At 39.7% G+C, this 26885-nt stretch overlaps 2 protein-coding genes across 6 annotated transcripts in view; one reads left to right on the top strand and one right to left on the bottom strand.

The window, feature by feature from the left end:
- Positions 1-16874, bottom strand: slc30a4 (solute carrier family 30 member 4). The gene is made up of 9 exons (XM_088334344.1): positions 16707-16874; positions 15177-15425; positions 12899-13163; positions 11438-11584; positions 10107-10260; positions 9169-9364; positions 7284-7389; positions 7073-7207; positions 1-1666 (listed from the first exon to the last, which is right to left on the bottom strand). The coding sequence occupies exons 2-9, from the start codon at positions 15318-15320 to the stop codon at positions 1512-1514; spliced, it is 1302 nt and encodes a 433-aa protein (XP_088190470.1). The 5' UTR covers positions 15321-15425; positions 16707-16874; the 3' UTR covers positions 1-1511.
- bloc1s6 (biogenesis of lysosomal organelles complex 1 subunit 6) overlaps positions 16738-26885 on the top strand; it is a 17620-nt gene continuing 7472 nt past the window's right edge. Inside the window, exons 1-7 of one of the 5 annotated variants that reach the window (XM_088334350.1) lie at positions 16738-16986; positions 20884-20963; positions 21380-21536; positions 23301-23388; positions 23465-23551; positions 23761-23917; positions 25309-25402. In XM_088334350.1, coding sequence (XP_088190476.1) covers positions 20906-20963; positions 21380-21536; positions 23301-23388; positions 23465-23551; positions 23761-23880 — 510 coding nt within the window. In that variant the 5' untranslated portion in view covers positions 16738-16986; positions 20884-20905 and the 3' untranslated portion in view covers positions 23881-23917; positions 25309-25402. The other 4 variants (XM_088334347.1, XM_088334345.1, XM_088334348.1 and 1 more) reach the window with 4 other exon arrangements.

Genomic DNA, 26885 nt, shown 5'->3' on the forward strand with positions numbered 1-26885 from the left:
CAAGTTTATCAGTGACATATTTTATTACAAAAACACTGATCCTGATTTGTGTTTCTACGACGAATGCAAGCAAAATGAATGTCGATATCAATTGTGAGTGCCAAGTCTTAGAAAAAAGGAATAGAGTAGTAGACTCAGTGCTACAATACTGTCAGTCACATCTGAGGTACAGAAGCTGTCATGAAACACAAACAAATTTAATTTTGGCAACTTGCGATTCCAAAGTGTTGATCAAAAAAAAAAAAAAAAAAAAAATCATTTTAATACCATATAGATCATTCTCAAAATGTTACTTTTTAGTAAAAAGTGACTTTGGTTAATAGTGAGTTGTATTTGCTGATTCAGTCAGCTCATAGGTCACATTGCTGGCATTCATCAGGAAGCTGTTTGAGCATTTATTCAATATTCATAATATCAAACTTAAGGTTCATATATAATGATACAATCAGTTTTTTTTTCACTTTTTAGTAGGAAGATATATTCAACTACCCAAGTCATTTTTGTCCTAGTATGCAATTAAACCGTACAGGTAATCTCCAGTGCTGCTACTAATAAGACCAAAATGCCTACCGATGGTTGTGCGTCTCTTTGAAGGGTCACAATTATGTAAATGTTGCAATACTATCAAAGCGTATTATCGGTTATATGGACTTTGCTATGTTTTGAGGTTAGTAAAGGGAGAAAAAAAACTACAGTTCACAATTGATTTCCTCAGCCGCTACAAGTGATCGAATAAATGATACCTTAAGTAAATTTTGCCACTAATAGCATGCAGTAACTGAAGTGTCCTTACCCTCCTGATTTGCTGTTTTACTATGATTAAATAAAAACCATGTAATTTAATATCCACAGTTATTCCATCCTCAGGTCTCTGCACAAGCTTAATTTCTGTTGTCATTTTTAGGCAAACTACTTTGAATTACTAGTGAGGTAAAAGTGCACTATAGTTAACTCATTCCATACCAACCCAATTAAGGATCTAGAGCCCTCTGTAACAGTGATTGAGTTGATAACTGCATGAGACAAAATGCTACTAGGGACCGCAAAATGTATTAAATTAGTGAGACAGTTTATTTGGTAGTTTACTTTGTTTTAAAAGGAAACTACAAATAGCGGAATAGAACAATGACCTAAGGCTGGATCTCAAAGGAATCAAAAAAATGCTCAAACAGCTTTCCATGGATAAAGCAACAAAGGGCAAACACAACAACAAAAATTACACCAGTTGCCATAAAAGGTAGTGTAAAATTCAGATAAATAGGCCTTAATGGTGAATTAAGAGAATGTGCTGAAGGCTCACGTTCCTCAACTGAGCAAGTAAGATGTCCGACATCTTGGCAGGAAGAGCAGCCCGCCCTCACGAACCATAATGACCCTTACAAACACGAGTGCGCGACTCCTTTTTTTGGAGGCCTGGGACAGGCCCTAGGTGCCTTGTGCACCCACTCGCCAACACATGGCTATGCAGGAATGCAGAGGGAGAAGAGAAAGAACTCAAAAGTGAAACATGTTTAAGTGCTTTGCTGCTCACAGTGTGCGCAGGTGCGCACGATTCTTTCTCGGTGCGTCTGGACCTGAACCGTGCATCTGCTCAAGCCGTAAGTGTGAAGCAGGAGGTGGCGGGCCTTTGCCTGGACATCCTCCCAGTTGGTGGCACTTAGAGGCACTGGAAGAACAACAATGCATGGTGGAAACCAAGTTATTGATGTTACCTTTCTGTTCTGACAAGCAAGTAATTCATCACACTTTACTGAAACAGGAAGAACCAGAATTGTGCAAAGATCTTCTGGGATTTTACAAACTTTTCAGATTATCCACAGATATTCTTGGCACATGAAGTCTATTATGATGATTTTTGATTCCTTAATTCAATAAGACTTTACAACTAAAATCAGTTTTAGGTGGTAAAAATATATGTATTTTAGTCCAATTCCAATTTAATTGTACAGTACTGTGTGCAGCCTCAATATTTAACCTTGAGGGTATTGTTCGGAATTTTGAACTCTCATATTGACCGACGCCATCTTTTGGCACGTGTCATCATTGCAGCCTCAGTAAAGCTCCTTATTTTGTATGTGCAAATATGTGCATTTCTTAGTGTTCTAATTAACTCTTCTTTTCCATTTTTTAGGGTTTGGGTTGGGATTTGGACTGTAAAGTAATCACTTGCAGTATTAATACTTTTTCATTGTGCAATATGTTCTGCAGCAGACAACAAACAGCATATGCTATCACGAGGATGTAGGGCTGTGTGTGCGTGTGTGTTTTGGGTGAGCGATACTGTATGCACGACTGTGATAGGCTGGTTTATGCAGTCAGTCAAACAGCCGGGTGGCGCACAGTTCTATGTGTCCACCTACCCAAAACAAACCAGGAGGCACGGCTATAGCTAGTATTTTAGTGGCTCGTTACATTGAAAAAAAAATTATGACTCAAAGAAGACTCCGGAGAAAGTCAGAAGAGCACAAAGAAATGCTAATCACCAGCGGGTGCTCCGTGGATTATTATCAGATCCGGGAAAAGACAGAGGTAGCGTTTGGAGAGAAAGCAATAACTGGCCCGATTCAAGGATTCCTGATGCTAGCGTGCAGCTATCCGGCTGCTCTCCACGTCACTTTCCTACACTGAAAAGAGAAGCCCCCTTATTTTGTTTACTTTTATTTTGTTTATTTACTATTGTATAAAGAGTATTAATGACAATAAAGACAATTCATGCCATTCTGTGTTTTTATATGTAGATCTATGGTTTTTATTTTGTTACAATCGTATAGATTACAGTATTTTCCGCACTATAAGGTGCACCGGGTTATAGGGCGCATCCCGAAAAAATAGTTTTTGGTCCTATTTTTGACATACATAAGACGCACCGGATTATAAGGCGCTACAATGGGAACGTGGACAAAACAGTCAGATAGTTCAGTCAAACTTATTACCCCCTTAACATTCCCAAAGCTTGCAAAGACGCAAATACGTGTTGAGAACACGTGCGGATGCGGTGTCCGTACGATGTCACTCAAATGCATCGTTCCATCATTTGGAAGGTTAAAGTCTTGGGATTCAAGAAATGCCAACCATTCCTTAGTTTCTATTTTCTTTTTCGCTCACAACTTTACTGTATATATGACAATAAACACTTGGAATTGAGTTTAATTCAAAAGTAGACACTCCATTCCATCCATTATTTGCACCGCTTATCACAGAAACATCGAGTTCAGTCTGAAACAAGATACAGGGATAATATAGAAAGCCGGAGTAGCTCACCGAAGTCGTTGTGTTCATAATAATGTGCAGCCGTGGTCCTCTTATATCCGTGAGTTTAGTAAATCCAGGAGAATAAAATATTTACAAATACAAAATAGTAAAAAAATGCTTTCTGTATGCCGTCAGCCTAGTGCTATACGCATTCATCTTTTTCGGCCAATTGCAGGCTTTGTTTTGCCGTTTAAGCCAATGCCAGCCTGTAAATGATAAAAAGAATCCGCCTCTTGACCTCCGAATAACTTTAGCCAATAGTGATCGATTCAACTGATGATTGACACGTCTTTTTGGGCCAATTGCAGGCTTTGTTTTGCCGTTCAAGCCAATGCCAGCCTGTAAATGATAAAAAGGATCCTCCCCTTGACCTCCGAATAACTTTAGCCAATAGTGATCCATTCAAATGATGATTGACACATTGGTTAGCCAATGAAACGCCGGTAAATAAATCCCAGCATACACCGCGGACTACTTGGCGTTCGGGGGAAAATCTAGTCGGCGGCGGCAAGTTAGTTGCAAGACTTTGCGAATTAATATTGATCCATAAATAAGGCGCACTGTATTATAAGGCGCATGGTCAGCTTTTGAAAAAAATAAAGGCTTTTAGGTGCGCCTTGTAGTGCGGAAAATACGGTACATGTTACTTATAAATAATGAATAAATAAATGTTTTTACTTCGCAGGTTTTGACCTTTGTGCAACTTTTTAAAAACGCAACCCCTGCAAAAAACAAGGGATTACTGTACTTGAAGCTGGCCTTTTCTTTAATTCGCCATTTACATGCTACATTAACAGAAACCTGCGGTGACGAGCATAAAGCGGCTCTCTTAGTTACCCCCCTCCCCCAACCATCTTTGCTAATGAAAAATGAAGGCAGATTAGTACAGTCGGAAAATTGGTAGAATTCTTTTACTAAATTGAGTTGTTAAAACATAATTAATCCAGGAAATATTCTACTTTCAACTTTATAAGGACACCTTAAAAGATGCACTCCACCTTTAAAAAAAGATCAGAATTTTTACTTTTATTATATGTAGGGTTTATATGAATTTTGGTGTAAAATCGATAGACAAAGCCCCCAATAAACAAAGGGATATTGTTTATCATTTAGTGCCTCTCGGTGGTAAAAAAATATATATTCTAAAAATACATTAACTTGTATGATAAGCAAAAAATAGAAGTAAACGTGCATTTTTAAATACTCATAGGTCGAGCAATTAGCACTTATCGAACACAACATGTGACTCAACTGGAGGGAGCTGACATATTTGTCAGCCATCTTGTTGCTAAGTACCCCCAGAAACCACCCATACACCTCAAAATATCTGTTAAAAATATAGAAGTAAAACTATGCATTTGTGACCATATTTTTTTTTTTACTTTTGTCTTTTTAGCACTCCTTTTCAGTTGCACTACACCATTCAGCGACATCTAGTGGTCAAATAAGACACATTGTCCCTGTAAAGCCTCGCGCACACCTGGCGCAAACCCCGTGTGGAACTTATCGTCTTTAGCTGCAGACCTGACGCCCTTTTCAGCGGCATAGTTTTCCTCTCTCCTCCAAGTTATTTATGTGACGTTTTTCCAGATCACAACATCTAAAATAGCTACTACCACATAGTTTGTTAGTAATTACAAATGCAGTATTTACTAATGCACTGGGGGGGAAAAAAGCGAATGGGGGCTGCATACACCACCAGTGTTCTTCTCATCGGTGGATGCTACAGCAACCAGCTCATGTCATTTGCGAACGAAAAGTCTTTATGAGCCAACTAATGGAAGTGGATGATGGGAGCTAGAGGTAAGATCGGGCCAAAAAAAAGCACCCGAGCCCGACGCAGGCCCGAGGGGTATTAAACCCGACCTGGACCGAGCCCGACTAATTAACTGGATTTGCTGGCCCGGCCCGAAAGGGGCCCGAAATTACATATTTTATTTATAAGGAGGGGTGATTTATGATAACAAATTAAACTCTGCCTTTTGTTGCAACATCTAGGCCTAAGTTAAATAAAACTGTATAAACATTTACATCTTTTATATTTCTGTGTCTGCACTGCAGATGTTACATTAAGCGACAATCTGTCATTGACGGGTTTTTTTTTTGAGGTAGCGAAAACATTTAAGGGCGTCCGTCATTTTGACGACTTGATCATTGGGCCATAATCCACAGCAGCAGTAGTAGTACGTCCTTAAGATTTTAGCGCAGCACTTTCATTGGGGTGTTGACGTGTTGTGCCCTTTTCCGACTCCTATGCAAATTCCCCCCCCCCCGATCGTATTCTATATAAAACGCTTATTAAAACAATAAAGCGAGCTAATTATAATAATTGGGAGATCCTAGTCTATATAACGCGTTTATTTAAACAATAAAGCGTGATTTTATTCTGCAAATTGCGTTTTTTAACGCGGATGAAAATGTCACCAACGTCAATGTACGCTTCCGACAAAAGTGATCGTATTCTATATAAAACGCTTATTAAAACTCTTACCAGAGTGCGTTTTCCTCGTCAGTTCTCCTCTCTTGAGTTTATCCTTAACTTCTTGTTGGTCCGACTCCATATCGGGGATACCAGGCCAAAATCACGCGAATTTGCGGAGGGGAAGATTATTAAGAGGACAGCATTCACGTCACGTCACGTGCACAGAGCATGCTCTGGCTCCGTTAAAAGCAATTACAGCTCCTTTTCCGTTTTATCCAAATTATTTATTTTATAACAAGTATTCCTTGGTCTAGTATCCATACATAGTTTAAGTATATATTTTTAATGAACATATATTTATAATTATTAATTAATTTAAAAAAAAAAAAAAAAAAAAAAAAAAAAAAAAGCAGGACCGAACCCGACCCGACCCGACCGTATGACTGACATTTCAGGCCCGACCCGGCCCGAAATTGCCTCGGGTTCGGGTTCGGGCCATAAATCTTAGGTCTAATGGGAGCCGGCTACCAACTAATCAAGCGCCAGTTCCCTTCGAGACGCTATTTTTTTCTTGTGATGTAGGGATGCTGTGTTGTTGACTTTAAATGTGTTGAGTATAGAAAGGTTAAGATTATCTTGTATTTCATCCTTTTTTTGTAGATTTATAGATGTTTTTTATTTAGTCTCTGGGCCGGCAAGACCCCGGTTTGGATCCCGTTGCGTACAATCTTTGATTTGATCAATCATTGCTCAAATATGGAAGTATACCGTAAGAGCTTGTGTAGTTACGCACTCCTATAAAGTAAGTAGTGGAATAAAACAGTAATTTACTATGTAGGCAACGACTGGAGTTAAAAAAATGGTATTTATTTAAACAACAAAAACTACCTGAAGAGCCGTTTAGGAGCCAAACAAGCCAGCTCTCTTTAGTAAGCAGAGAAGAAAAAGCCGGTTCTCTACCCCGCACACTTGAATAATTTGGCGACCGAGCGCCAAAAGTATCAATTATGCCACGCCGTTTTGCTTCAAAAAGTGCCTGCGAACACAAGCCGCCAGAAGCAAAATGCCCTTCGCCAGTGGCATCGCATGCAGTTTTCGCTAGGTCTGCTGAGAGTTTTAGGAAATTGGCAAACACCTAGTAAACTTTTTCCCATACGTGTCAACTGGTCAAAAACATTAAGACTAACTATATTATTGGTTGTAAATAGTCATGTTTTTAAGACCTCTATTTGGGAATTGCAAAAATAGGAAATATTTTAGAACCTTGTGAAACATCATCAAGAATAACAATGTTACAATGAGGCTTGGCTTTACATGACCAAGCCCAAGCACGTCCTAAAATTGAAAAAATGCGTAACTCAGCGCTTATTTAGGGCGTGCCGTGTCTTAATTACTCACTTAGCTGAAGATGAACAAGTGCTGCGGTCTTATCTGAAGTCAGCGCCCAAATATTTAACTCATCCACCGACTGCACATCTTCCAGTTTAAGGAGATCCTCTTTTATCCGTACTGTGTCGAGGTGACCTGGGACCCCTGTGTGGGGCCAGAAAAAAGACGGGAAGCTTACATGGGTTCTTATTACGTCTGAGAAAATATCCATAAAATTTACCTTCCAGCACAATGACTGTTGTGTCACGTATGATGCGGATTGTGGTGAACAGAACAAGAACAGAGAAAATGTAGGTGCAGATGGGATCTGCAAGTTTATACTCGGGCTGAGGAAACAGAAACAAAGAATAAGAGTCAGTCTTTAAAAAAATTATAGAGAAATATGACCCCATGTAGTGTATACAAAAATGAGTCACGATTTATTGCTTTTTCATATGAATTCGTTTTTTCCAAATCCACATTAGTTTCAGAACAGAATCATTTTGATATTTTCTTTCCTCACATACATATTTCCAAGCCACACCCATACAGTCATAAAAGCAACAGCAAAGGTATGCAGTCTAATCGTGTACTGCCAAAGATTTAAAAAGCTGATACATCAAATTTATCATTTTTGAACAGTAACTCACAAAAGTCAAGAAACCAGTTAAGTGTTTGAAAATTGTATATACAGGAGAAGCAATTTTCTCATTGGTCATAAAACATCTTTTTGAAATAGTAAACTAACTTTGTAATATGATCAATGTAAAAAAATAAAAAGAGTCAATACTGAAAATGTAATAATTATCAAGAATCAATTTTCAAAAATTAGCATCCAAAGTCCCAAGATATGAAATTGCTTACTTTGATGCAATATTAATGGTAAACATGCTGTTGGGTCTTAGAATGCCAAAGGTGATGACACCAAAATGAGCAGACTTAAACTACAAACCTCTAATCCCCTCAACCTTCCATTTTGCACTTCACTCTAGCAATGCACATTCACAAAAAGTGTCTCATTCCTCTGCAAAGTATGGACAGAGCAAAGAGTAAGAGACACAAGCCACCGTTCACAAAGTCAGGTCGGGAGCACCCTAGCTTCTCCTAGTCATGCCCCCTAAGCATTAATGGCCACCTATAACCAACTGTGGGAGCTTATTAACCAGTCTTTATTTGTTTATGTTTTTATCAAGTTAAAATTCCAACAGTGTGAGGCACAAAAAAGCACATAGAAAGTGAAAAAAAATAAACAAGTGTGCAGTACTTGTTAATTTCACTACAGTTTACTGTTGTAAACAGTTCAAATTTTACTGTTTGTCAGCAATTTCTTTTTTTATTTTAAGCAAAAAGAAGAAAGTAAAGAAACAAACAGTTATTTCACATAGAGAGCTCTTCGAAAAGATGATGTAATAAGCACAAACTAAGTTCTCAATTCCTTGAGAAATTATTGCTCTCACCAAAGAGGTTGAAAGGGAAAAGGAAAGATAAACAAGATAATATAAGTAGGTGAAACTTGAAATAACTATAGTGGGTCTTACTCTCTAGGTACATCTGAGATGCTTTATGGGACAATGCCAAACGAACTCATGCCAGCTGCCATTAATCATGAGAGAATAAATGCAATGGCAAAGCGAAACCACCAGAGTGGTGTGTCTGCGCCATTTTTAAGTCAAGTCATGTATTTGTATAGCCCTTAATCACAAAGAGTCTCAAAGGGCTGCACAAACCACAGATGATTGCAAACCACAGACTATTATGACACCATTCCCTGAACTAAAACCGACATGAGGGCAAGGGGAAAACTCAAAAACCTCAACATGAGGAAAATGAAGAAACTGCACATGAGGTAATCCCCCTTCCAGGATGACCAGGCTGCAATGGATGTTGCAATAACAAATAATACACAGATATTGTAAACATAAAATATATGTGTTTGAGGCTTGGATTTAAACACTGAGGTTGCAGAGACTTGTAGTGAAAACAACCATTTCAAATCTTTCTAAGCACTTCATCCAATATTCAAGCACTTTTCAAACCTTGAAAAAACAACAACATTAAATTCAAACATTTTCAAGCATTTCAAGCATCCGTAAAAACCCTGCAAATAATACACAATGTCTGCGCACCTTGAAACGGATGACGTATGCAGCTATGAGGACCCCGAAGCTCTGAAGGAGGTCCCCCAAAGCGTGGATGAAGGCGGCTCGGACAGCCAGGCTGCCGTGCGGTCTCGGGTTTTGTGTGGAGCCCGCCGTCACGGTGTGTGAGTGACCATGGCCATGCGAGTGCAGGTGACCACCTTGGTTTAGTAAGAAGCCCATTCTGAATAGAGAACAAAGCATGCTTAATGTATGACTGCAGTCACATTCTAAACAAGCAATGTGTGATTTGACAAACAAGGGCTGCAACAATTCATCAAAAAATCAGAAATATTGAACTTTAATTGCTGTTTTTGTTACTTTCACTATTTATGTGGATTAGTAAGATGTTTTCGAATATCTCATCTTTCAAAATAGCGAAAACGGAGAAAAAGATTTTTTTTTTCATGATTTTCCTAAAAAAATTTCTTAGTTATCAGCCTGCAGCTAAAAATAGAACATTGCTACTCGCAACTCATTTCGGCAGAGCAGGTCACATAGTTGTTTTATTTACTGTTCTGCTGCTATTGTGCCTCTTCTTGGTTTACAGGGATAAAAAAATCTTTACCGGACTTGATTTTTTTATTTATTCGTCTGTCTCTAAACAAGGGACAAAGGATTATTTATGGATTTATGTCTACTGACTGAGCACAGTGCCTAATTGGTTCTCTAAGAGATGTAATAGTCATTGTAACCACTTGTCTTGTGTCAATTATAATTTTCAATCATTAAAAAAATTCATAATACAGTTAGGAAAAAAAACATCATTTTGCAATTATTGGACCGCCGTAAAATTCAGACTATAAGGCACACCTGATTTTTAGTCGCACCCCGTACATTTTTAGAGGAATAAACATTTTTGCACCTGACTATAAACCGCATGTGCCCACATTAAACAGGAGAGAAAGGGACACGTTCAGACTCACATTAAGTTGACGGCTACGCCCACAGCCGCTGTAATGATCATAACATCCCCGTCAATGTTAAAGTCTTGGTTCAGTGTCCTTTGAACAGCCTCAAATAGCAAGATTGCCGTCAGGATGTAGATAAGGGCCACACTTACAGCAGCTGCTATGACCTCTGCGCCAAAAACAGTAGTGTCAAGAAACTTTTTATGCATTGATAGAATCTGAAGACAGTACTTGGCACTAAATATAGCAGTTGAAAACACATTCATGGAATCAGATGTTAAAAAAAATGAGCAGAACTTCTGACGGGTGAACATAACTCAAAAGAAGCGATTAAAATATTTTGAATTGGAAAACAAAAACGTCATGCATAATATTTTGAAATGCAAAAAAGATGGTTGTGCTGCCTCCCGATGTGCGCTTTCAAATTTAGAAATTTAACCATTCACAATAATTCCTGAGGGCCACGGGCCGTCACATCAGTCTTCGAGAAAGGTGTTGGTTTGGCTAATCAGATTCCGAGTTGGCCCCTGAGCGCCTGCTTGCAGGCCTCAAGTAACGTCACCGGCTACACAAACTATGAGTGGCTAGGGTGGGTGGTAATCCACCAAAGCGATCGAGCCAAAAGCCATTCAACTTGAAAAGACCTAGCTGCACAAGAAAACGCATGGCTGTGTTGATTTAATAGCGAAAGGTCGGACAACTCAGAAGCGAGCAAGCCTTTCACAAGCAGAAAAACCCTGCCAATTTCAGCCTAGAAGTAAGATATCAAACCCGAGCACAACCCCTGATCTGATATAATTTCAGGCCAGGTCTGGCGTAATAGGTCAATCATTACGTTCGGGTCGGGCCTTTCTCTCGCTGACTTTTTTTTATTATGTAGCCGTCATTGTTCTTCTTTGTCACCGTTTATACAGTCTTGTTTAACTTTGATTTCGTTACAAAAGACCGGATTTACGCTTCCCCTACTAAGATACAAAATATTCCTTTAACTATATATTTTGTATATTTAATGGACATTACTGAACTTATCCTTTTGTATGTAACCAAAAATGCCCCTTGTTCTTGTTCTGTTGTGTGTTTGTAAGTTTCTGCTCGCATGGACACAATTTAAAAGACAAACAAGCTTTTCATTACTCAAGTGTAGATGTTTTTACGTGCCAGTCAATATAAAGAAACTATTGGAAAAAAAGATAAGTCAAGTCAAGTATGAATAGAAGGAACAGAGATTTTTAAAAAGCCATGATTCCAACTTAAGATGTTGGAAGATTGTTTTCCTCAAAGGCAATCGGATTGTTTTATGAACATTCGCCTTACAAACAAAAAGGCTTCTTAAAAGAAAACCTTACCTAGCCGATGTAGTCCAAAGGTGAATCTCCTAGTGGGTGGTTTAGTAGACAGCCACAAAGCCAGCAGAGAAAAGAGGATGCCCACAACATCAGCTAACATGTGCACTGCGTCTGTCATGATGGCTAAACTGTTTGCTACATAGCCACCTGAAAGAAGCGTCCAATATAATCCATTGTACTTGTAGACACATAAGTATTGGATGACAATACACAAAATATGTATTTAAATGACCAGACATCAAGCAGCATCTTCAGATAAAGGAAAGGCCAACTTGTTGAGTTGTGTTTTTACTGAATTGAGGGTTTGTACAACATTTTAATGGCTAAATTCAAGCACTTTTTAAGAACTTTCAAAAGGCAATTTTCCAATTTTTCAAGTATTATTAAATAAGAAGTCCGGTGTGACTTACGTATTTTTCAGAGCTACAAAATATATTTGTGATTTATCTATGTCGGTTTTCATCTTGCGTGCATATTAACCAAGACATATAATTATCTTATATAATAAGATCTTGAGTAAATTGTGAATATATTTATTTTTAAATGTGATCTGCAACCTCAGTGGAAATGTTTAAATCTAAACTTAAAACTCACTTTTACTCCATAGCATATGAATAACCTTCTCTTCTCGTCGGCTGAAAAATAGTCTGTGAAATAATCTGTGAAGCCCTTTGAGACTCTTCGTGATTTAGGGCTATACAAATAAAGATGACTTGAGATGACTTGACTTAAAAGCAATCCCTCCCCATCCAAGAATAAAATGTAGCCTAGAATTCAAGTTAAGGAAGTTCTTCCCATTACAATTGACCACTGAGAAACGCTACCTTTATTTTTTGCATGGCCCATAATAAATGTCCATAATTGACGCGTAATCTTTGCACTAATAGACATTTCATAAAGCCCGGTTATAGGTGTAGCATGAACCTGATCTCTTGGTCGGGCCCCCGGGGGGATGAAGCTTCATAAGATAATGCCTTACAAACTAATGCCCGCCAAAGTTAATCACTATGGAAACATGACCATTTCAAGCACTTCACTCAAAATTCAAGCAGTATTTAATCCTTGGAAAACACAACCCCAAAATACAAGCATTTTCAAGGATTTTAAGCATCCGTATGAACCCTGATCAATTTATTAAAACATTTTTGGCATGTCTGACTTTGTAAAAGATCAGGGATCTGTGATTGGCCAGAAAACAGATAGGCGTACTGCTAAATTAAAGAATTCCACAATTCAGACGCTTTCAGAAGGAAATGCGGGTTTAGATTCTGGAGTTGTTTATTTGTTTATTACTTCTAATATCAAAAATGTTGAGTGCAAACCCACACTGGTTATTTGTTCAATATTAGTTTCATAACGAAATACCAGATAGTGGTGGCCCATTATTTAGGGTGACGATAAATAACGCAACAAGCTGTTTAAAGCTATATTTCATCTACCTATGTTGTACCATATAGTTACCTATAATTTCAGCTGTCATGAAGAGAAAGTAGAGCACAGCTGCAATGACCAGCCTCTTCATTACTTTCCTCTGCTTCCGGATTTCCCTCTTCTTGGTGCAGTTATCACAGGGGTCCATGTTCAAGCCTAGGCTGCCCAAACTAGAGGGAGAATCCAGCAGCAAGTCGTCGTCCGGTTCATGTGCCGGAATAGCAAGCGTGTTGACCGCCACACCGTTGGACGGAACCCCAGCAGCGTAGTCGGACATCTCGCCGGAGACCACCACCTTCAAATGAAAAAACAGGTTTCAAATAAAATTTGGGCACTTTTCAGCCAATGAATTGCTATTCAAAATGCTGTATAAAAACATTTAGTTTACAATAAAATCCCATCTTCTTTCCCCACCCGACAACCTGGAACCCCTTATACACAGACGCACATAATGGTTCAAATGAAATAAAAACAAAATAAATAATAGAAATAAAATATAATTATGGCAAGGCACAGATTAACCATAATAGGAAAGGGACCTAAGAGAGGCTCATCCACACTGATAGGGATGGCAGCAGATGCCGTTAGAGGGGGGTGGGAGGGCGCGCAACGTGGCCCGCACCAAGGGGACGTTGTGCGACATATAAAGCATGCCTTTTGTAACAAAATCCAAGTTAAACAAGGCAAGAATAAAAAAAACATCATCTTATGCATTTCTTTGTCTGAAAAGGTTAGATTAAGCAACAATTTGCTGTCATTGACGTTTTTTTGTTTTTTTTAAGTTGACAGGAAAATGTTAAGGCCGTCAGTCATTTGGAAATGTTAAAAATTAGACCATAAACCACAGTAGCAGTACCCCCGCAACGCTACTGAGGATAAGCAGTGCAGATAATGGATGACTGCAATAAAAATATAGGTCATCAAGAGAAAAGCCGGTCCCGTTCCAACCCGAATGTAATGATCGACATTTTAGGCCTGACCCAACCTGAATTCTGGTCGGGCTCGGCCTCAAAATCTTACCTCTCTATATCCCACATCATGAGTAAACTCTAAAATAATCAAACTTTAAAAAAACTGCAGAACAAAAAGAAAGGTTAAATGAAAAGTAAAATGTTACACAAAAAGGTTAGAAGTTAAACAAATCAAACTAAAATAAAAATGATCATTTATGAAACATTATTAACATATTAAAAAAGTGGGCCTTGAGCCTCCTCTTAAAGTTATAAAAGTTCCCCTTTGACATCATGTCCTGCGGCAGACCGTTCCATAGGTGAAGACCAACCTGTCTGAATGCTGCTTCACGATAAGTTTTCGTCCTCACCTTTGGAACAGTTAAAAAAAACGCTGCCGGAGGACCTCAGGGACCGCGAGGGCTCATATAACAAAAGCCAACCAGACAGATAAGATGGCCCAAGACCGTTAAGACATTTTAAAAACGAGTAAAAGCACTTCAAAACTCGATCCTAGATGCATTTTAAAACTAGTCCAATGTGGTCCCTCCCCTTGGCTCCTGTGAGCACAGGTGCTGATGAATTTATTTTCTGAAACACGATGTATAATTTATTGACGTTTAGTGGTGATGCAATGATTAAAACCAAAACTCACCACAAATTTAAATATGGATTTAATATATATATGCGGTTGGCTGGTAACCAGTTCAGGGTGTCCCCTACCACTGCCCGAAGAGGGATTGGATGGGCTCCAGCACCTACGTGACACGAGTGAGGATAAGCGATAAGCGGTGCAGAAAATGGATGGATATAATAATATTACATGTTCTCAAAATAATTATATATGTAGCTATTTCCTATCACTGCTCTTTCTCTGCTTGGAAAAAAAAAATCAAACGGAGACGACTTTAAAAAAAGATATGAGTGGTTTACAAATTGTGGTACTGTATTGTGCTTCAAAAGAAATTCTTAGTTCCCAACTTAAGTCATTACATTCTATCAGTTCACCACTAGGTAGAGCTAAAACTCACGCACATACTAATTCGTATTGCTTTTTATGAATTGAAGATACAAAAGCAGGAATATATGCAACGGAGGAAGACTTAATTAATGGTTTTATTTTTTAAAAAAACACTTCTAGATCACATAACAATAGTGAAAGTTTAACATTTGCAGCTTAATCTATGACCAATTACTAGCCAATCCAGAAGGTTAAAAATGAGGCGTGCCCCTCGACAATTTCTATTTAATATATTGATAAACCGCACTTCTGGGGTTTTCTAAAACAGTTGCTGAGATGATTCTGCCAGACACTTTAGATACTAGAGCTGCAAATACAAATAACTGTTTTTCCATACCTTCAACTTGCTGAATTTGGGCGTTTCCTCCTCTACCAGCTCGTCTGAGAAGTCGAACGGTGTCGTGTCGCTGCTCATGTCCCAGTTGTTCCGCTCTCTTCTGAAGGCGGAGCGCACCTTACTCAACAAGCTACCGCCGGACATCTTTAAAAGTATCCCAGGCCGACCGACTGTGCATATAGGATACTTCTTCTTGTGAGTCAATCATTCACATTGTGCATCTGCTATTTAAGTTTACACCATTGAGACCTGGAAGAGACAAAAACAATAGCTACAAAACAGTACACACAGTCTTATCACGGTTTACATCTTTAACCCTCGGGCTTTCTTTTAGTTTACAGCCTAATTAGCTTTCCCTTGTGACGTAGTCTGTCATTTTCAAGATCTTCAGTCTCTTGTTCTTGCCAGAAACTAACATGGTATCTTAATGTAAGCATCATCTTCATTGTGCATTATACTCATTTATCCCCCCCAAAAAAACTCCTTGCTTCAATCCAACCATTTTTCTATCCTTGTCCTAGAACAGAGTAATTCAGGTTTTTTTCTGTTTCTCTCACACAGCACACCTGATCAATATAATGATCTGATCAGCAAGCGGGACAATCCTAATCTTTGAAAAAATCTCAAATCTGCAGATCTCCAAGGAATATGATTGTCTAACCCTGATCTTGGCTTCACAAATTGCAACTACCATCAGTACATCTTTTGAGTTTACACAGTTTTGGTGTGGAAATATCTGAATGCCCCTGATTAGGGAGACTAAATCTAACCAAATCAATGAACAACTTGAGCAAAATATAAGGCCTTTAAAATCTGTATTTACATTCACAGCAAGTACAAAGTGCCTAGATTGATGCAGAATGCTAATTTATTTAGGAAACACTTGTGTCCATGACACCCAACATATTTTGTCCTTGCAGGGAAAAGACAAGCGCTACATTCTGATCCATCGTGCCAGCACTTGGACCTGATAAACGCCATCATTTAGAACCTGATACATCAGTCAAGATTTGGGGGCAGGAAGATGTCAACTGGACATTCTGTTGTTTGCCTTCATTACCTTTATTTAATGTTGAATTATTGACTGTTGATGCCCTTGCAACAGTGGTCAAAGTTTTCTTCATTTTCCTCATCCTGGGGTTTTTGAATTTTTCCTTGCTATCATGTAGGTTTTAGATCAGGGGCTGTTATAATGGTGGTCTGTGCAGCCCTCTGGGATTTTTGTTTGTTCTTAAGGGCTTTACAAATAAACTTGTCATGGCAAATATTACCCATACGTTCCTTTATATTTTCATTAACACCTCTATAATAGTAATAACTATATTAATTGGACACAGAAGAATTTCAGTTCAGATTGATAAACACATCCTAGCTGGCATATAAACAAATATAGTAAGCACGAGACCTTGTGTCTTGTGTGGCTAAACAGTAACAGGCTAGCTCGTAACTCTGAGATGTTTGGTCGTGTCAGCAGGAGCGTATCTCTCTATCGTTACATAAAATCACATGACAAAAACTGGCTGGACTCACCTGACGAAATGTTTTAAAACGTTGTCGTCGGCCAGATCGGGACATGTTCTTATCTTCCCGAGGAAGTTCACTTACTGAGGAAGTGAGAAGGAAAAGTCATCTAGCAACTAGCAAGTTTGGTGGAGTGGTTCGGGGTCACGTGACTGGCCCTCGTCATGTGACGTTTGTCAGTAGCGGTATCCCACATTAAAAAATGTCAAGTAAACCTCGTCGTTCTGGGCAACTTCTACTAACTAAACAATAAACGCCTGAAATTGCTGCAGGCAAGACATTGAATCAGGTAATGTGCTGTAAATTGACTTTGTGGTTCGTAAAAATAAGAATTCCGGGTGGACACAGCGTGAGAAGCTGCTAGCTCGTACTGTGAGTAGTCAGCCTAAAATCGTCTCGAGATCAGTTCTGTCTATAAACTATACATTTTCTAGGGAACATGACAATTTACTGAGTTTAGATAAATCAGACGCGTATTAACCCAGTTAGTGAGCATGTGACATGCACTAGCACCTCTATCACTGCAAGCGAATAACGTTTTTAATACAGCTTTGGCGTACTTGTCGAATTTAACAACACAACCAGTAGGAACATATTCAATTTTTCAAACGTTCTTAAAAGTCAGTTTTGCATAATGAGAACCAATTCACATGAACAATGCTCACCTGGCTGTTGTTGAGTTTTATTCTTTACCCATAACCAACATTGTTTTAGGACTAAACCATACTAGGCAATGTAAAGGCACGTCCATTGCTGGAGCCCATCCTAGCTATCTTCAGGCAGTAGGCAGGGGACACCTTGAACTGGTTGCCAGCCAGTCACAGGGCACACAGAGACGGCCAAACTAACTCGCTCATTCACACCTAGGGACAATTTGGACCAGCCAATTAACCTGACATGTATGCATGCATGTTTTTGGGAATGTGCCTGGAGGAAACCCACGCAGGCACGGGGAGAACATGCAAAATCCACACGGGGAAGCTGCAGTAGCTGGACTTGAACCCTGCACCTCTGCACCTTGGGGCTGCGCGCTAACCACCCAGCCGCCATGCTGCCCGACTTAGAGTCTTTGCGCTCTTGTAACTTTCCTCGGAATCTATTTTAATTGATGAATGTAATGAGTCTCTAAAATACTAACGTACATTGTGCTTTGCAGTCTGTTTTTGGTGGTGGACATATTGACTTGTACTCTCGCCCACCTCGAGTGGTTTGACCGACAGCATACACCCGCCTATCACAGTGGCGCACACATACCATCGTACCCAACCAACACACACAAACACCCCTTTGCTAGCATTTGCTGTGGGAATTTAGCGCGACCATCATTACTGCCGTGTACGTGCCCCCCAGCGCTAATACGAAGGAGGCAATGGACGTTCTCTACCGAACTGTGAGTGAACTGCAGCATGCTTACACCGAGTGCATTTTTATTGCGGCGGGGGACTTTAACCAGGCCAATATGAAAACAGTTCTCCTGCATTTCCATCAGCATGTAAATTTTGCTACAAGAGGTAGGAACACATTAGACCTGGCCTACACAAACATCAAAGGTGCATATAAAGCAGCCCCCCGCCCCCACCTTGGCTCATCAGATCACCTTTCTGTTATGCTAATTCCAGCATACAAGCCCCTGCTGACCAGAGAAAAACCTACAGTGAAGCAGGTGAGGGTGTGGTCTTAGGGGGCAATGGAGGCACTACAGGACTGCTTTGATTGCACTGATTGGGACATGTTTAAATCGGCTGCCACTTACAACAACAAAATAAATATAGATGAGTACGCCATTTCTGTGTCAGCCTATATCAGTAAATGCGCAGAAGACGTCAGCAATACCAAAACTATATGCACCCGTGCCAATCAGAAGCCCTGGATGACTGCTGAGATACGCAAACAACTAAAAGTACGGAACCTTGTCTTTAAATCTGGTGACAAGGAGGCGCTGAGATCAGCGAGGGCTAACCTGAACCGTGCTATCAGACTAGCAAAGCGAACGTACAGTCAAAAAATCCAGGAACGTTTCCTCAATAAAACCAACACCAGGGATATGTGGAAAGGCATTCAGGCCATTACCAAATACAAGCCAACCACCGCCCCAGTGCAGGACACTAGCATGGACTTTCTGAATGACCTCAACAAATTCTTTGGAAGGTTCGAGGCACAAAACGGCACCACTGCAGCGAAAGCGGTTCCAAATCAGGACGAAAGGGCACTCCACCTGGACTCAACCGACGTGAGAAAGACCCTGAGAGGGGTCAACACAAGGAAGGCTCCAGGCCCGGACAACATTCCGGGGCGGGTACTTAGGGAGTGCGCCGATCAGCTGGCTTGTGTACTAACAGACATTTTCAAACCTCGCTAGACCAAGCCAAAGTACCATCATGCTTCAAAATTGCCAACATCATCCCTGTGCCAAAGAAACCCCAGATCTTATCATTCAACGATTACCGGCCCGTTGCTCCTCCTATCATAATGAAGTGCTTTGAGAGACTGGTTAAAGAGCACATCACCTCCAGTCTCCCCTCCTCATTCGACCCCTTTCAGTTTGCCTACCGGACAAACCGCTCCACCAGGGATGCCATCTCCTCTGCGCTTCACCTGAGCCTGACACACCTAGAGGAGAAGAACACCCATGTGCGGATGCTGTTCCTGGACTTCAGTTCAGCATTCAACACCATCATCCCACAACATCTGGTAGACAAAATGAGACTCCTGGGTTTCAACACCCCCCTGCGGAACTGGCTGCTGGACTTCCTCAGTGACAGACCCCAATCAGTGGGGATAGGTCAGAACATCTCAGATGTCATCTACCTCAGCACGGGCTCCCCCCAAGGCTGTGTCCTGAGCCCCTTGCTGTTCACCTTGATGACACACGACTGCGTCCCTAGGTCCGCCACAAACCACATCGTGAAGTATGCTGACGACACAACAGTGGTGGGCCTCATCAGGGACGACAACGACCTGGCCTACAGAGAGGAGGTGGAGCAGTTGGTGGCCTGGTGCAGGCACAACAGCCTGGTCCTGAATGTTGACAAAACTAAAGAGATCATTGTCGACTTTAGGAAAAACCAGCCCAACCATGCCCCACTTTGCATCAACAACAAGGCTGTGGAGGTTGTCAGCAGTATCAAGTTCCTAGGGGTGCACATTACAAACAAACTCACCTGGTCCGTGAACACTGCATCACTGGTTAAGAGGGCACAGCAGCGCCTGTACTTCCTGCGGAGGATGAGGAGAGCCCACCTGCCCCCACCCTCCATCACATTTTACAGGGGCACCATAGAGAGTATCCTGACCAGCTGTATCTCTGTGTGGTGTGGAGGTTGCAGCGCTACCGACTGGGGTAGTGTGAGGAGGGTAACGAGGACAGCAGAGAAAATAATCGGGACTACACTTCCCTCCATTCAGGACATTGGCCAGAAGCGCTGCCTATCCCATGCTAAGAACATTATCGGGGACCCCTCTCACCCCCATCATGGACTGTTCACTCTGCTAGCCTCTGGGAAGAGGTACTGCAGTGCGCGGTGCAGGACCACCAGGTCTGCAGTAGTCTAGTCCCCCTGGCCATTAGACTGTTAAATGGTCAATCTAACATATAGTTAACCTAAATCTTAACGGCTGCTAATCTGACTTTTTGCACTACTGGCAGTTCTTTATAGCTTGCCACTCCTTGCACATTTGCTCTCTGCACTATTGTACTTACAGCGTTATGTTACAGTGTTAATGTTACTGTTTACCTGACTTGTTAACCTGAATGCCCATTTTGCACATCTGGTTAGCTACTCCTCTTGCACTATCGGCACTATGGTATGGTAAAATACTATACGTAGCCATAATACAATACAACTTTTACTTATATCTGTACATTCGAGGAAACTGTGCGGGTCAGATGTATCGACATTTCGTTCTGTATACACGTGTACTAGAATGACAATAAAGTAGATATGAATCTGAATCTGAATCTGTGTGTTATCTGCTGCGGACCAAATACTCAATGAAAAACCGCGACAAGTAAACAGCCGTACATTAAGTGATTACTGTCATGCCTTTTTTGATCCTCTCATTTTTGTTATTGTAGATAATCTATGCAACCACAAAAATGTTTGAGGGTTTTGGGCCAGGGTTGTCATTTATTTGCAGTTCATTGCGGTAGCAAATTATGTAAAACATCCACCCATTTCTTTTGTAGGTTGCCAAGTCCTCCTTAGCTGATGGATGGAATAGAGGATGAGGTTCCTTCTTCACCCTTGGAATCTCTACACATTGAAGGTCTGGGATTTAAAAACACACCTGCATAAATATAACACATTCTTGACCTTCCTTTCAGTCAATTATATTTTGGGAAATTTAATTTAGATATAAGCTCAGTTTGGACTTGAATGTTGTTCTTGTGGGTTCATTAGTGTTTTTTGGTTATAAGTGAATGATTAGTAATTAATTGTCTATTAAGTACTTTCTTTAAAAAGGTCAGAAGTTAAAATTACAGTTAGTTGATCAAGATTGTTTCCACAGTATACACAAAAATATTTTGCTAATTAAAACAGAGGCACATGACAAACTAAGAAATACAATCATAACACACAACTCCATCCATGAGTCACTCCACATTAGCTTATGCTAGCTTTTAAACGGAGATAAGTCTTAAAAATTAATCGTGAATGTGTACATGTGCAATCGTCTTCCAGATATGCCGCAGTTAACGGAGAAAATGTACGTGGAGAGTGCTGATCCTTTGGAAAACGTTTGTATCGACAAAGAAGCTGTGTACAAACTGACTGAAGGCGTACTTTCTCACTATTTGCCTGGTTTGCAGAACTCCAAGCGTACCCTTCAAGAGCTCACGTGAGTTTCATTCATGACTTTGGATCTACCTTAACAATGGTTATAGTGGAACCAAAAACTTCCATGTTTTTTGGTTCTAATGTGAACACAATTATCTTATAGGAGTAATGTAAAAATGAATATTTTTAGGGCTTAAAGTCTTGCAGTTATAAAGCCAAATATTGAAATGTCTCACAGTTTATGGTCGTGACTGTATGGGTTCGGCATTAATAGCCTTTTGTTATTTTAGACATTTTTATTTCCTTCACTTTGTGATTTGAGTGTAATTCTTAATTGGTATAATCACGTGACTTCTAGATACACTCATTCATTCAGTTGTTATTCACTTTCTAGTTTCTTTCAAGTGTTTTTACTCTGCAGTTAAAAGGAGGAAGTCTTGAGTTTATCAGGACTTGCCAGAAGGTGTGAATTAGAAAGTTTTGTTTTTAATCCTACAGGGTTTGTATGGGTTCTTGAAATCCTTAATAAAAACTTGAATTCAATGCTGTGTTTTCACGGTTTGTAAAGTGCTTGAATTTTGGGTGAAATGCTTGAAATTGTTGCCATGTTTCTCGGCAGTCTGACTCGATTGACCACTCACTAAATGAAGTACTCATGTAATTATTTGGATGAATACTTTTTTACTTGTACTTCAGTAATATCAACACACTTAGGCACTGCTCTTTGGCGCCGTGCGTACTTCGGTGCGTGCTTCAGTGCCGAAGTGCACACTTGATTTGAGGAATTCAGTTAAAAAAAAATGATTTGAACTATAGGCAAAAATACATGAACTATCATACTCGATGGTTGAGAAAATTATATTTATTTTGCATAGCGGAATCTCTGCTTAATAGTCACTGCCATGTTTGTCTGGCATCTTGCTGCTATGCTGTGCTCATTTGGCACTGGTTGTTGATCGCATTAGTTGTCATATATTACACAATATACCTTTTACAGGTGTGTTGCATCGTTTTATGTGCTCTTAAAAAGTCGAAAATAGACTATTTTCACTATTAAGTATGTGTTAACAATGCCTAACTGGGTTCCAGGAGCATTGATAGTTTTCTTTCCCTCAGTGCCTATCTGATTTTATCTTACTTTTATCAGAGCTGTTCGGGGCAGGCAACACATTAGGACGCAGTAAAGGGGGAATGAAGGAGGGAGGGGAGTGTGACTTCATGCTTGTCTTTATGGTTTTCTGCAGCATGGAAATAGTGGAAGTAAGAGAAGGACCAATTCAAATACAGTCCAAAGGCCAACCCAACCCCCCCAAAAATTCAAATAGAAGAATTTATTCAAGCGTAGAAGAAATGCACCAGCTTACACACGCCTCTCAAGTTGCTTGACAGAGGCTGCAATAATGACCTAAGCCAGAAGACTGCGTCAGCGAGTAGGGCGTTTCAAAATTCCAGAATGTCCCATTAATGTCTTTTTCTAGTCAACGAAAACACATTTATACTTAAATATTGATTTTTGCTGTCAAGTGATAAAAAAAAAATATTGAAAACACATCTATATTCCTACCATTATTATTGGAGTATTTCTAGTTTCAGCATTTACATTGCACATCATTTACATTTTAAGCATTCCATAAATGAAAAAAAAGGACTTAATAACACGAAAAGCATGACTGTGACAAAATATTTCACAGAAATTAAATTCAGATCTATCCACCTTAAAAGTCCAATAGAACTGAACTGTATCTTGATTAAGTTGAGTAATGCATTAAAAGAAAATTGATGCCATCATAAGTCGACTTGCTAACAAATTGATGTGGTTTTCCAGACAAAATCAGCTGATTGTGTTGGAAACGCTCGACCAAGAAGTCACCAAGTTTCAAGAATGCAATGCCTTACTCGACCTGAACTCAATGGTACGATATTTCACTGTGGTCTCCCCGCCGCCGTCAATGGTGAAATGTTGCCTCTTCCAATTTTTCGCCTTCACAGTTTACAGAGGCCAAGGTTTATCACAACAAACTGGTCAATATCAGAAAGGAGATGATTTTGCTTCATGAAAGGACAACAAAATTAAAGGTAATTATACGTCTTTTTCAATACATAAAAAAATTTAACTGCTACTTGTGTAACCTGCCTGCATCATCGCTTTTTTTCTGTGCATAAATAGAGACATTTGAAACCTTACTCATTGCACTTCTCAGTTTTTTTAGTTCCTTTTTTAGCTTATCTTGTTTCAGTAACTGTGCCGAGTCACTGATTCATTTTTCCAATGTTTTTTTTTCCAGAAACGAGCTTTAAAGATGCAGCAACAAAGGCAGAAGGAGGCACTAGAGAGGGAGCACCAACGAGAGAAAGAACTGGAGAGAGAAAGGCAGCTTATTGCCAAACCCGCTAAGAGAACATAAGCTTCTGCGGCCAGTTTTTGCATGTTTCAGCAACGAGGTACAGTACGATGTTTTCAGATGAGACACCATTTCTATTACGTTTGGGGAATTTGGACATCTATTTTAAGATATTTAACAAGATTAAAATAAACGCGGTAAGAGACGGGGTAAATGAAGCAATGTCTGTGTCAGTGTCAGTGTGGTTATGACTGGATTACAGGCGGGGATTTTCTCGTTGCTGGTTACACACTTAGACCTCTTAAAGGGACATTGTATATTATTTTGTTCCTCCTAGTAATAAAAAACTTCAGTTATCAAAAACAAACAATACAGTATTGATTTCAATGATAAGCAAACATACATGAACTACCATATAAACGTGGATTTTTAAAAAATATTCGTTTTCAGAAACGTTCAAAACTGTGTGTCTTAAAGTGACATTGTGTATTATTTAGCGCCTAATAGTAGTTAAAAAAAATACACTATCGGATAATTTGCTTTTTTTTAACTCATTCAATGCCAGACATTTCCCTCAAAAGGGAAGTGTGAGTGCTAACCAAATTTAGCCATTTTAACTCATTTTTAAAGGCCGACAAAACATTTTTTTATAGGTATATAGGCATAGGACATATCGAAAGAAAGCTTGAACCCCCATCTTTCACCAGAAAAGGGTACTTTTCTAGCTTTTATCACTGTTTAGTATACAATATTTGAACACTGCTAAGTTTCTTAAAAATAGCTTATTTTCAAATGGACATTTTTAAGCAGAAATTACAGTTTGGTGCCTTTTTTCTAAGTATCTAAAAAAAGGTTTTCCCTTCAAACAATGGCACTTTGCTTGCTAAATACCATCATATTGCAAGAACAATGAGCTTATGCGCGAACAATTCATAAACTTTGTAAGAACTCTTTTTCCGGTGACATGATCACACGATTTCGGTCACTCAGGGGCCACCCCCACACTCTCAGTCGCTAGATAAAGGAAATAAAGCAACACGAAGAAGTGGGGGCTCTTTGATTATTGGACAAAGATTTGATCAACGCTATTCCTGCCATCTAGTGGCCATCATACCAAAATCATTCCCAGAGGTCTAATACTTGCTGAAATAAAACAAAAACAAAAAACGTTTACGTTTTGGCACTTAGGGAAAATGCTTCTGAAAACATATTTATATGTTACTGCACTGAATGCGTAAAGGATAAAGTTGAGGAATCAGTGTTTTCTAACAAGAGTCTCACTTACAGGGAGCTGTCATAATTGTCGGCCATCTTGCTGCTACATGAACCCAAAAACTTTGCTAAAGGCTAGGCGAAAGAAATGGAGGAAAATTGTGTAGTTTGGTCTCTCTGGGTCCCTGTTGTTTGTTTTCTTCACAGAGCTTTTTATCACTTGTTTTTGTTGCACCTAACTACACACAAGAGCAGTGCTTCTAAATTATTTTCTTTCAGGCCCACTCTTGAAGAAGAAATCCTCTTGCCAATGTGAATCACATTGTTGCTATCTTTTGTAGTTTCAAAATGAGTCAAATATTTGCTTAAAAAAATAATCTGTGCAGACATTAAAAAAGAAAATGCTGTTCTTTTTCAGGCTCCTCTTTTCAACTTTTCCATCCACCAACGCACCTCATTCAAATGACTGGGATTGTTATCAGGCTTCTGTAACACTTGCTAAGAAGCTAACTAGAAATCATAAACTGCAGGACTGCAGCCTGGCTTTGGACCAGGACCTTCCCAGAGGAATGCAGTTCAAAGCGTGACATTTTGTGTGACTGCTCGGTAGCCTAGATGGTAGGGCGCCCGCTCTGAGACTGGGAGGTCGCTGGTTCATACCTAAGACTTACAACATTGGTACTCATTGCCTCCCTGCTCGGCCTTAAGGGTTGGAATTGGGGGTTTTGGTCACCTAATGACTCCAAACACAGCAGTTGGGTCTAAAATGGCGGCTGTTTGGCTACGGCTGCATCGGCTCGCTACATTTTAACTGTATGGGCCAGGTGTATCGACATTTTGTTCTGTGTGCATGGTTACAAAGGATGACAATAAAGGTAAATTCTTATTCTTATTAAAAAAAATGATGTGGTGATTTATACCAAAGACGGTGCCTTTCTCATGATTGGCACTTTTATCTGTCAAGCCCTGAAAAAGTTTGTTTTTGCTAAATTCTTAATACAATAGTTACCGAGCCATTTTTATCATGTCTTTGTTTAAAGAAACAACTTTTAACTATTATGTCATGTTTGGCTGTTTTTCATGGCCCGTGTTAAGTAACGTCCTCTTTTCTAAATAAAAATTGTGTCGCTTACATAATCCTAAAGGAATTGTTTTAAACTTTTGGAATGCTCTGATTTAAATGAAGTAACCTAACCTTTGGTTTTACGCCATCTGATATTTTAATTTCAAAATGTTAATGAACGGGGTGGCATGGTGGATGGGTGGTTAGCATGAAGCCCCAAGGTGCAGGGGTCCAGGGTTAAATTCCAGCTATAGCAGCCTCCCTGTGTGGAGTTGCATGTTCTCCCCGTGCTGGCGTGGGTTTCCTCCAGTCACTCCTGTTTTCTCCCACATTCCTAAAACATGCATATCTGGTTAATTGGCCGGTCCAAATTGTCCCTAGGTGTGAATGAGCAAGTGGAATGTGTGTTTTCTTCATTTAGTATGAGAAAACAGATCCGTTTTGAAATGGTAATTCAAGTATTACTGTCACATTTTCTTTTCCTCTATTGTAACTATACCAACAAAATCTGTAAAATGCTTGATATATAGTACTGGAAGCGGAATAATGGATACAGCATTGTGTTCTGCATTTCTTTGGCCACACGGGGGCAGTAGTAAGACATGAATAAACTACTGTACATGAAGAATCACTGGTTTGACTTTGGGACCCACCATTCTGCCATTAACAAGCTGCGAGCCAAATAAAAAAAAAAAATCATCTTTTCATTTTGATCCAATAAAAGGATTGTGCAGTATCCACATGGCGGTTGGGTGGTTAGCAGCTCTATGGTGCAGAGGTCCAAGGTTCAATT

The sequence above is a fragment of the Urocampus carinirostris genome, chromosome 4 (genome assembly GCF_059441175.1).
Source record: "Urocampus carinirostris isolate Australia breed hairy pipefish chromosome 4, RoL_Ucar_1.0, whole genome shotgun sequence".
NCBI lineage: Eukaryota > Metazoa > Chordata > Actinopteri > Syngnathiformes > Syngnathidae > Urocampus > Urocampus carinirostris.

Excerpts from the sequence above, each read along its gene's own strand:
- slc30a4 (XM_088334344.1), bottom strand. The coding sequence starts at position 15,320 with ATGTCCGGCGGTAGCTTGTTGAGTAAGGTGCGCTCCGCCTTCAGAAGA. Across the intron at positions 13,164-15,176 it reads CCAAATTCAGCAAGTTGAAG|GTGGTGGTCTCCGGCGAGAT; the intron begins GTATGGAAAAAC and ends TTTCATTTGAAG. Across the intron at positions 1,667-7,072 it reads ACTTGTTCATCTTCAGCTAA|TGCCTCTAAGTGCCACCAAC; the intron begins GTGAGTAATTAA and ends TTGTTCTTCCAG.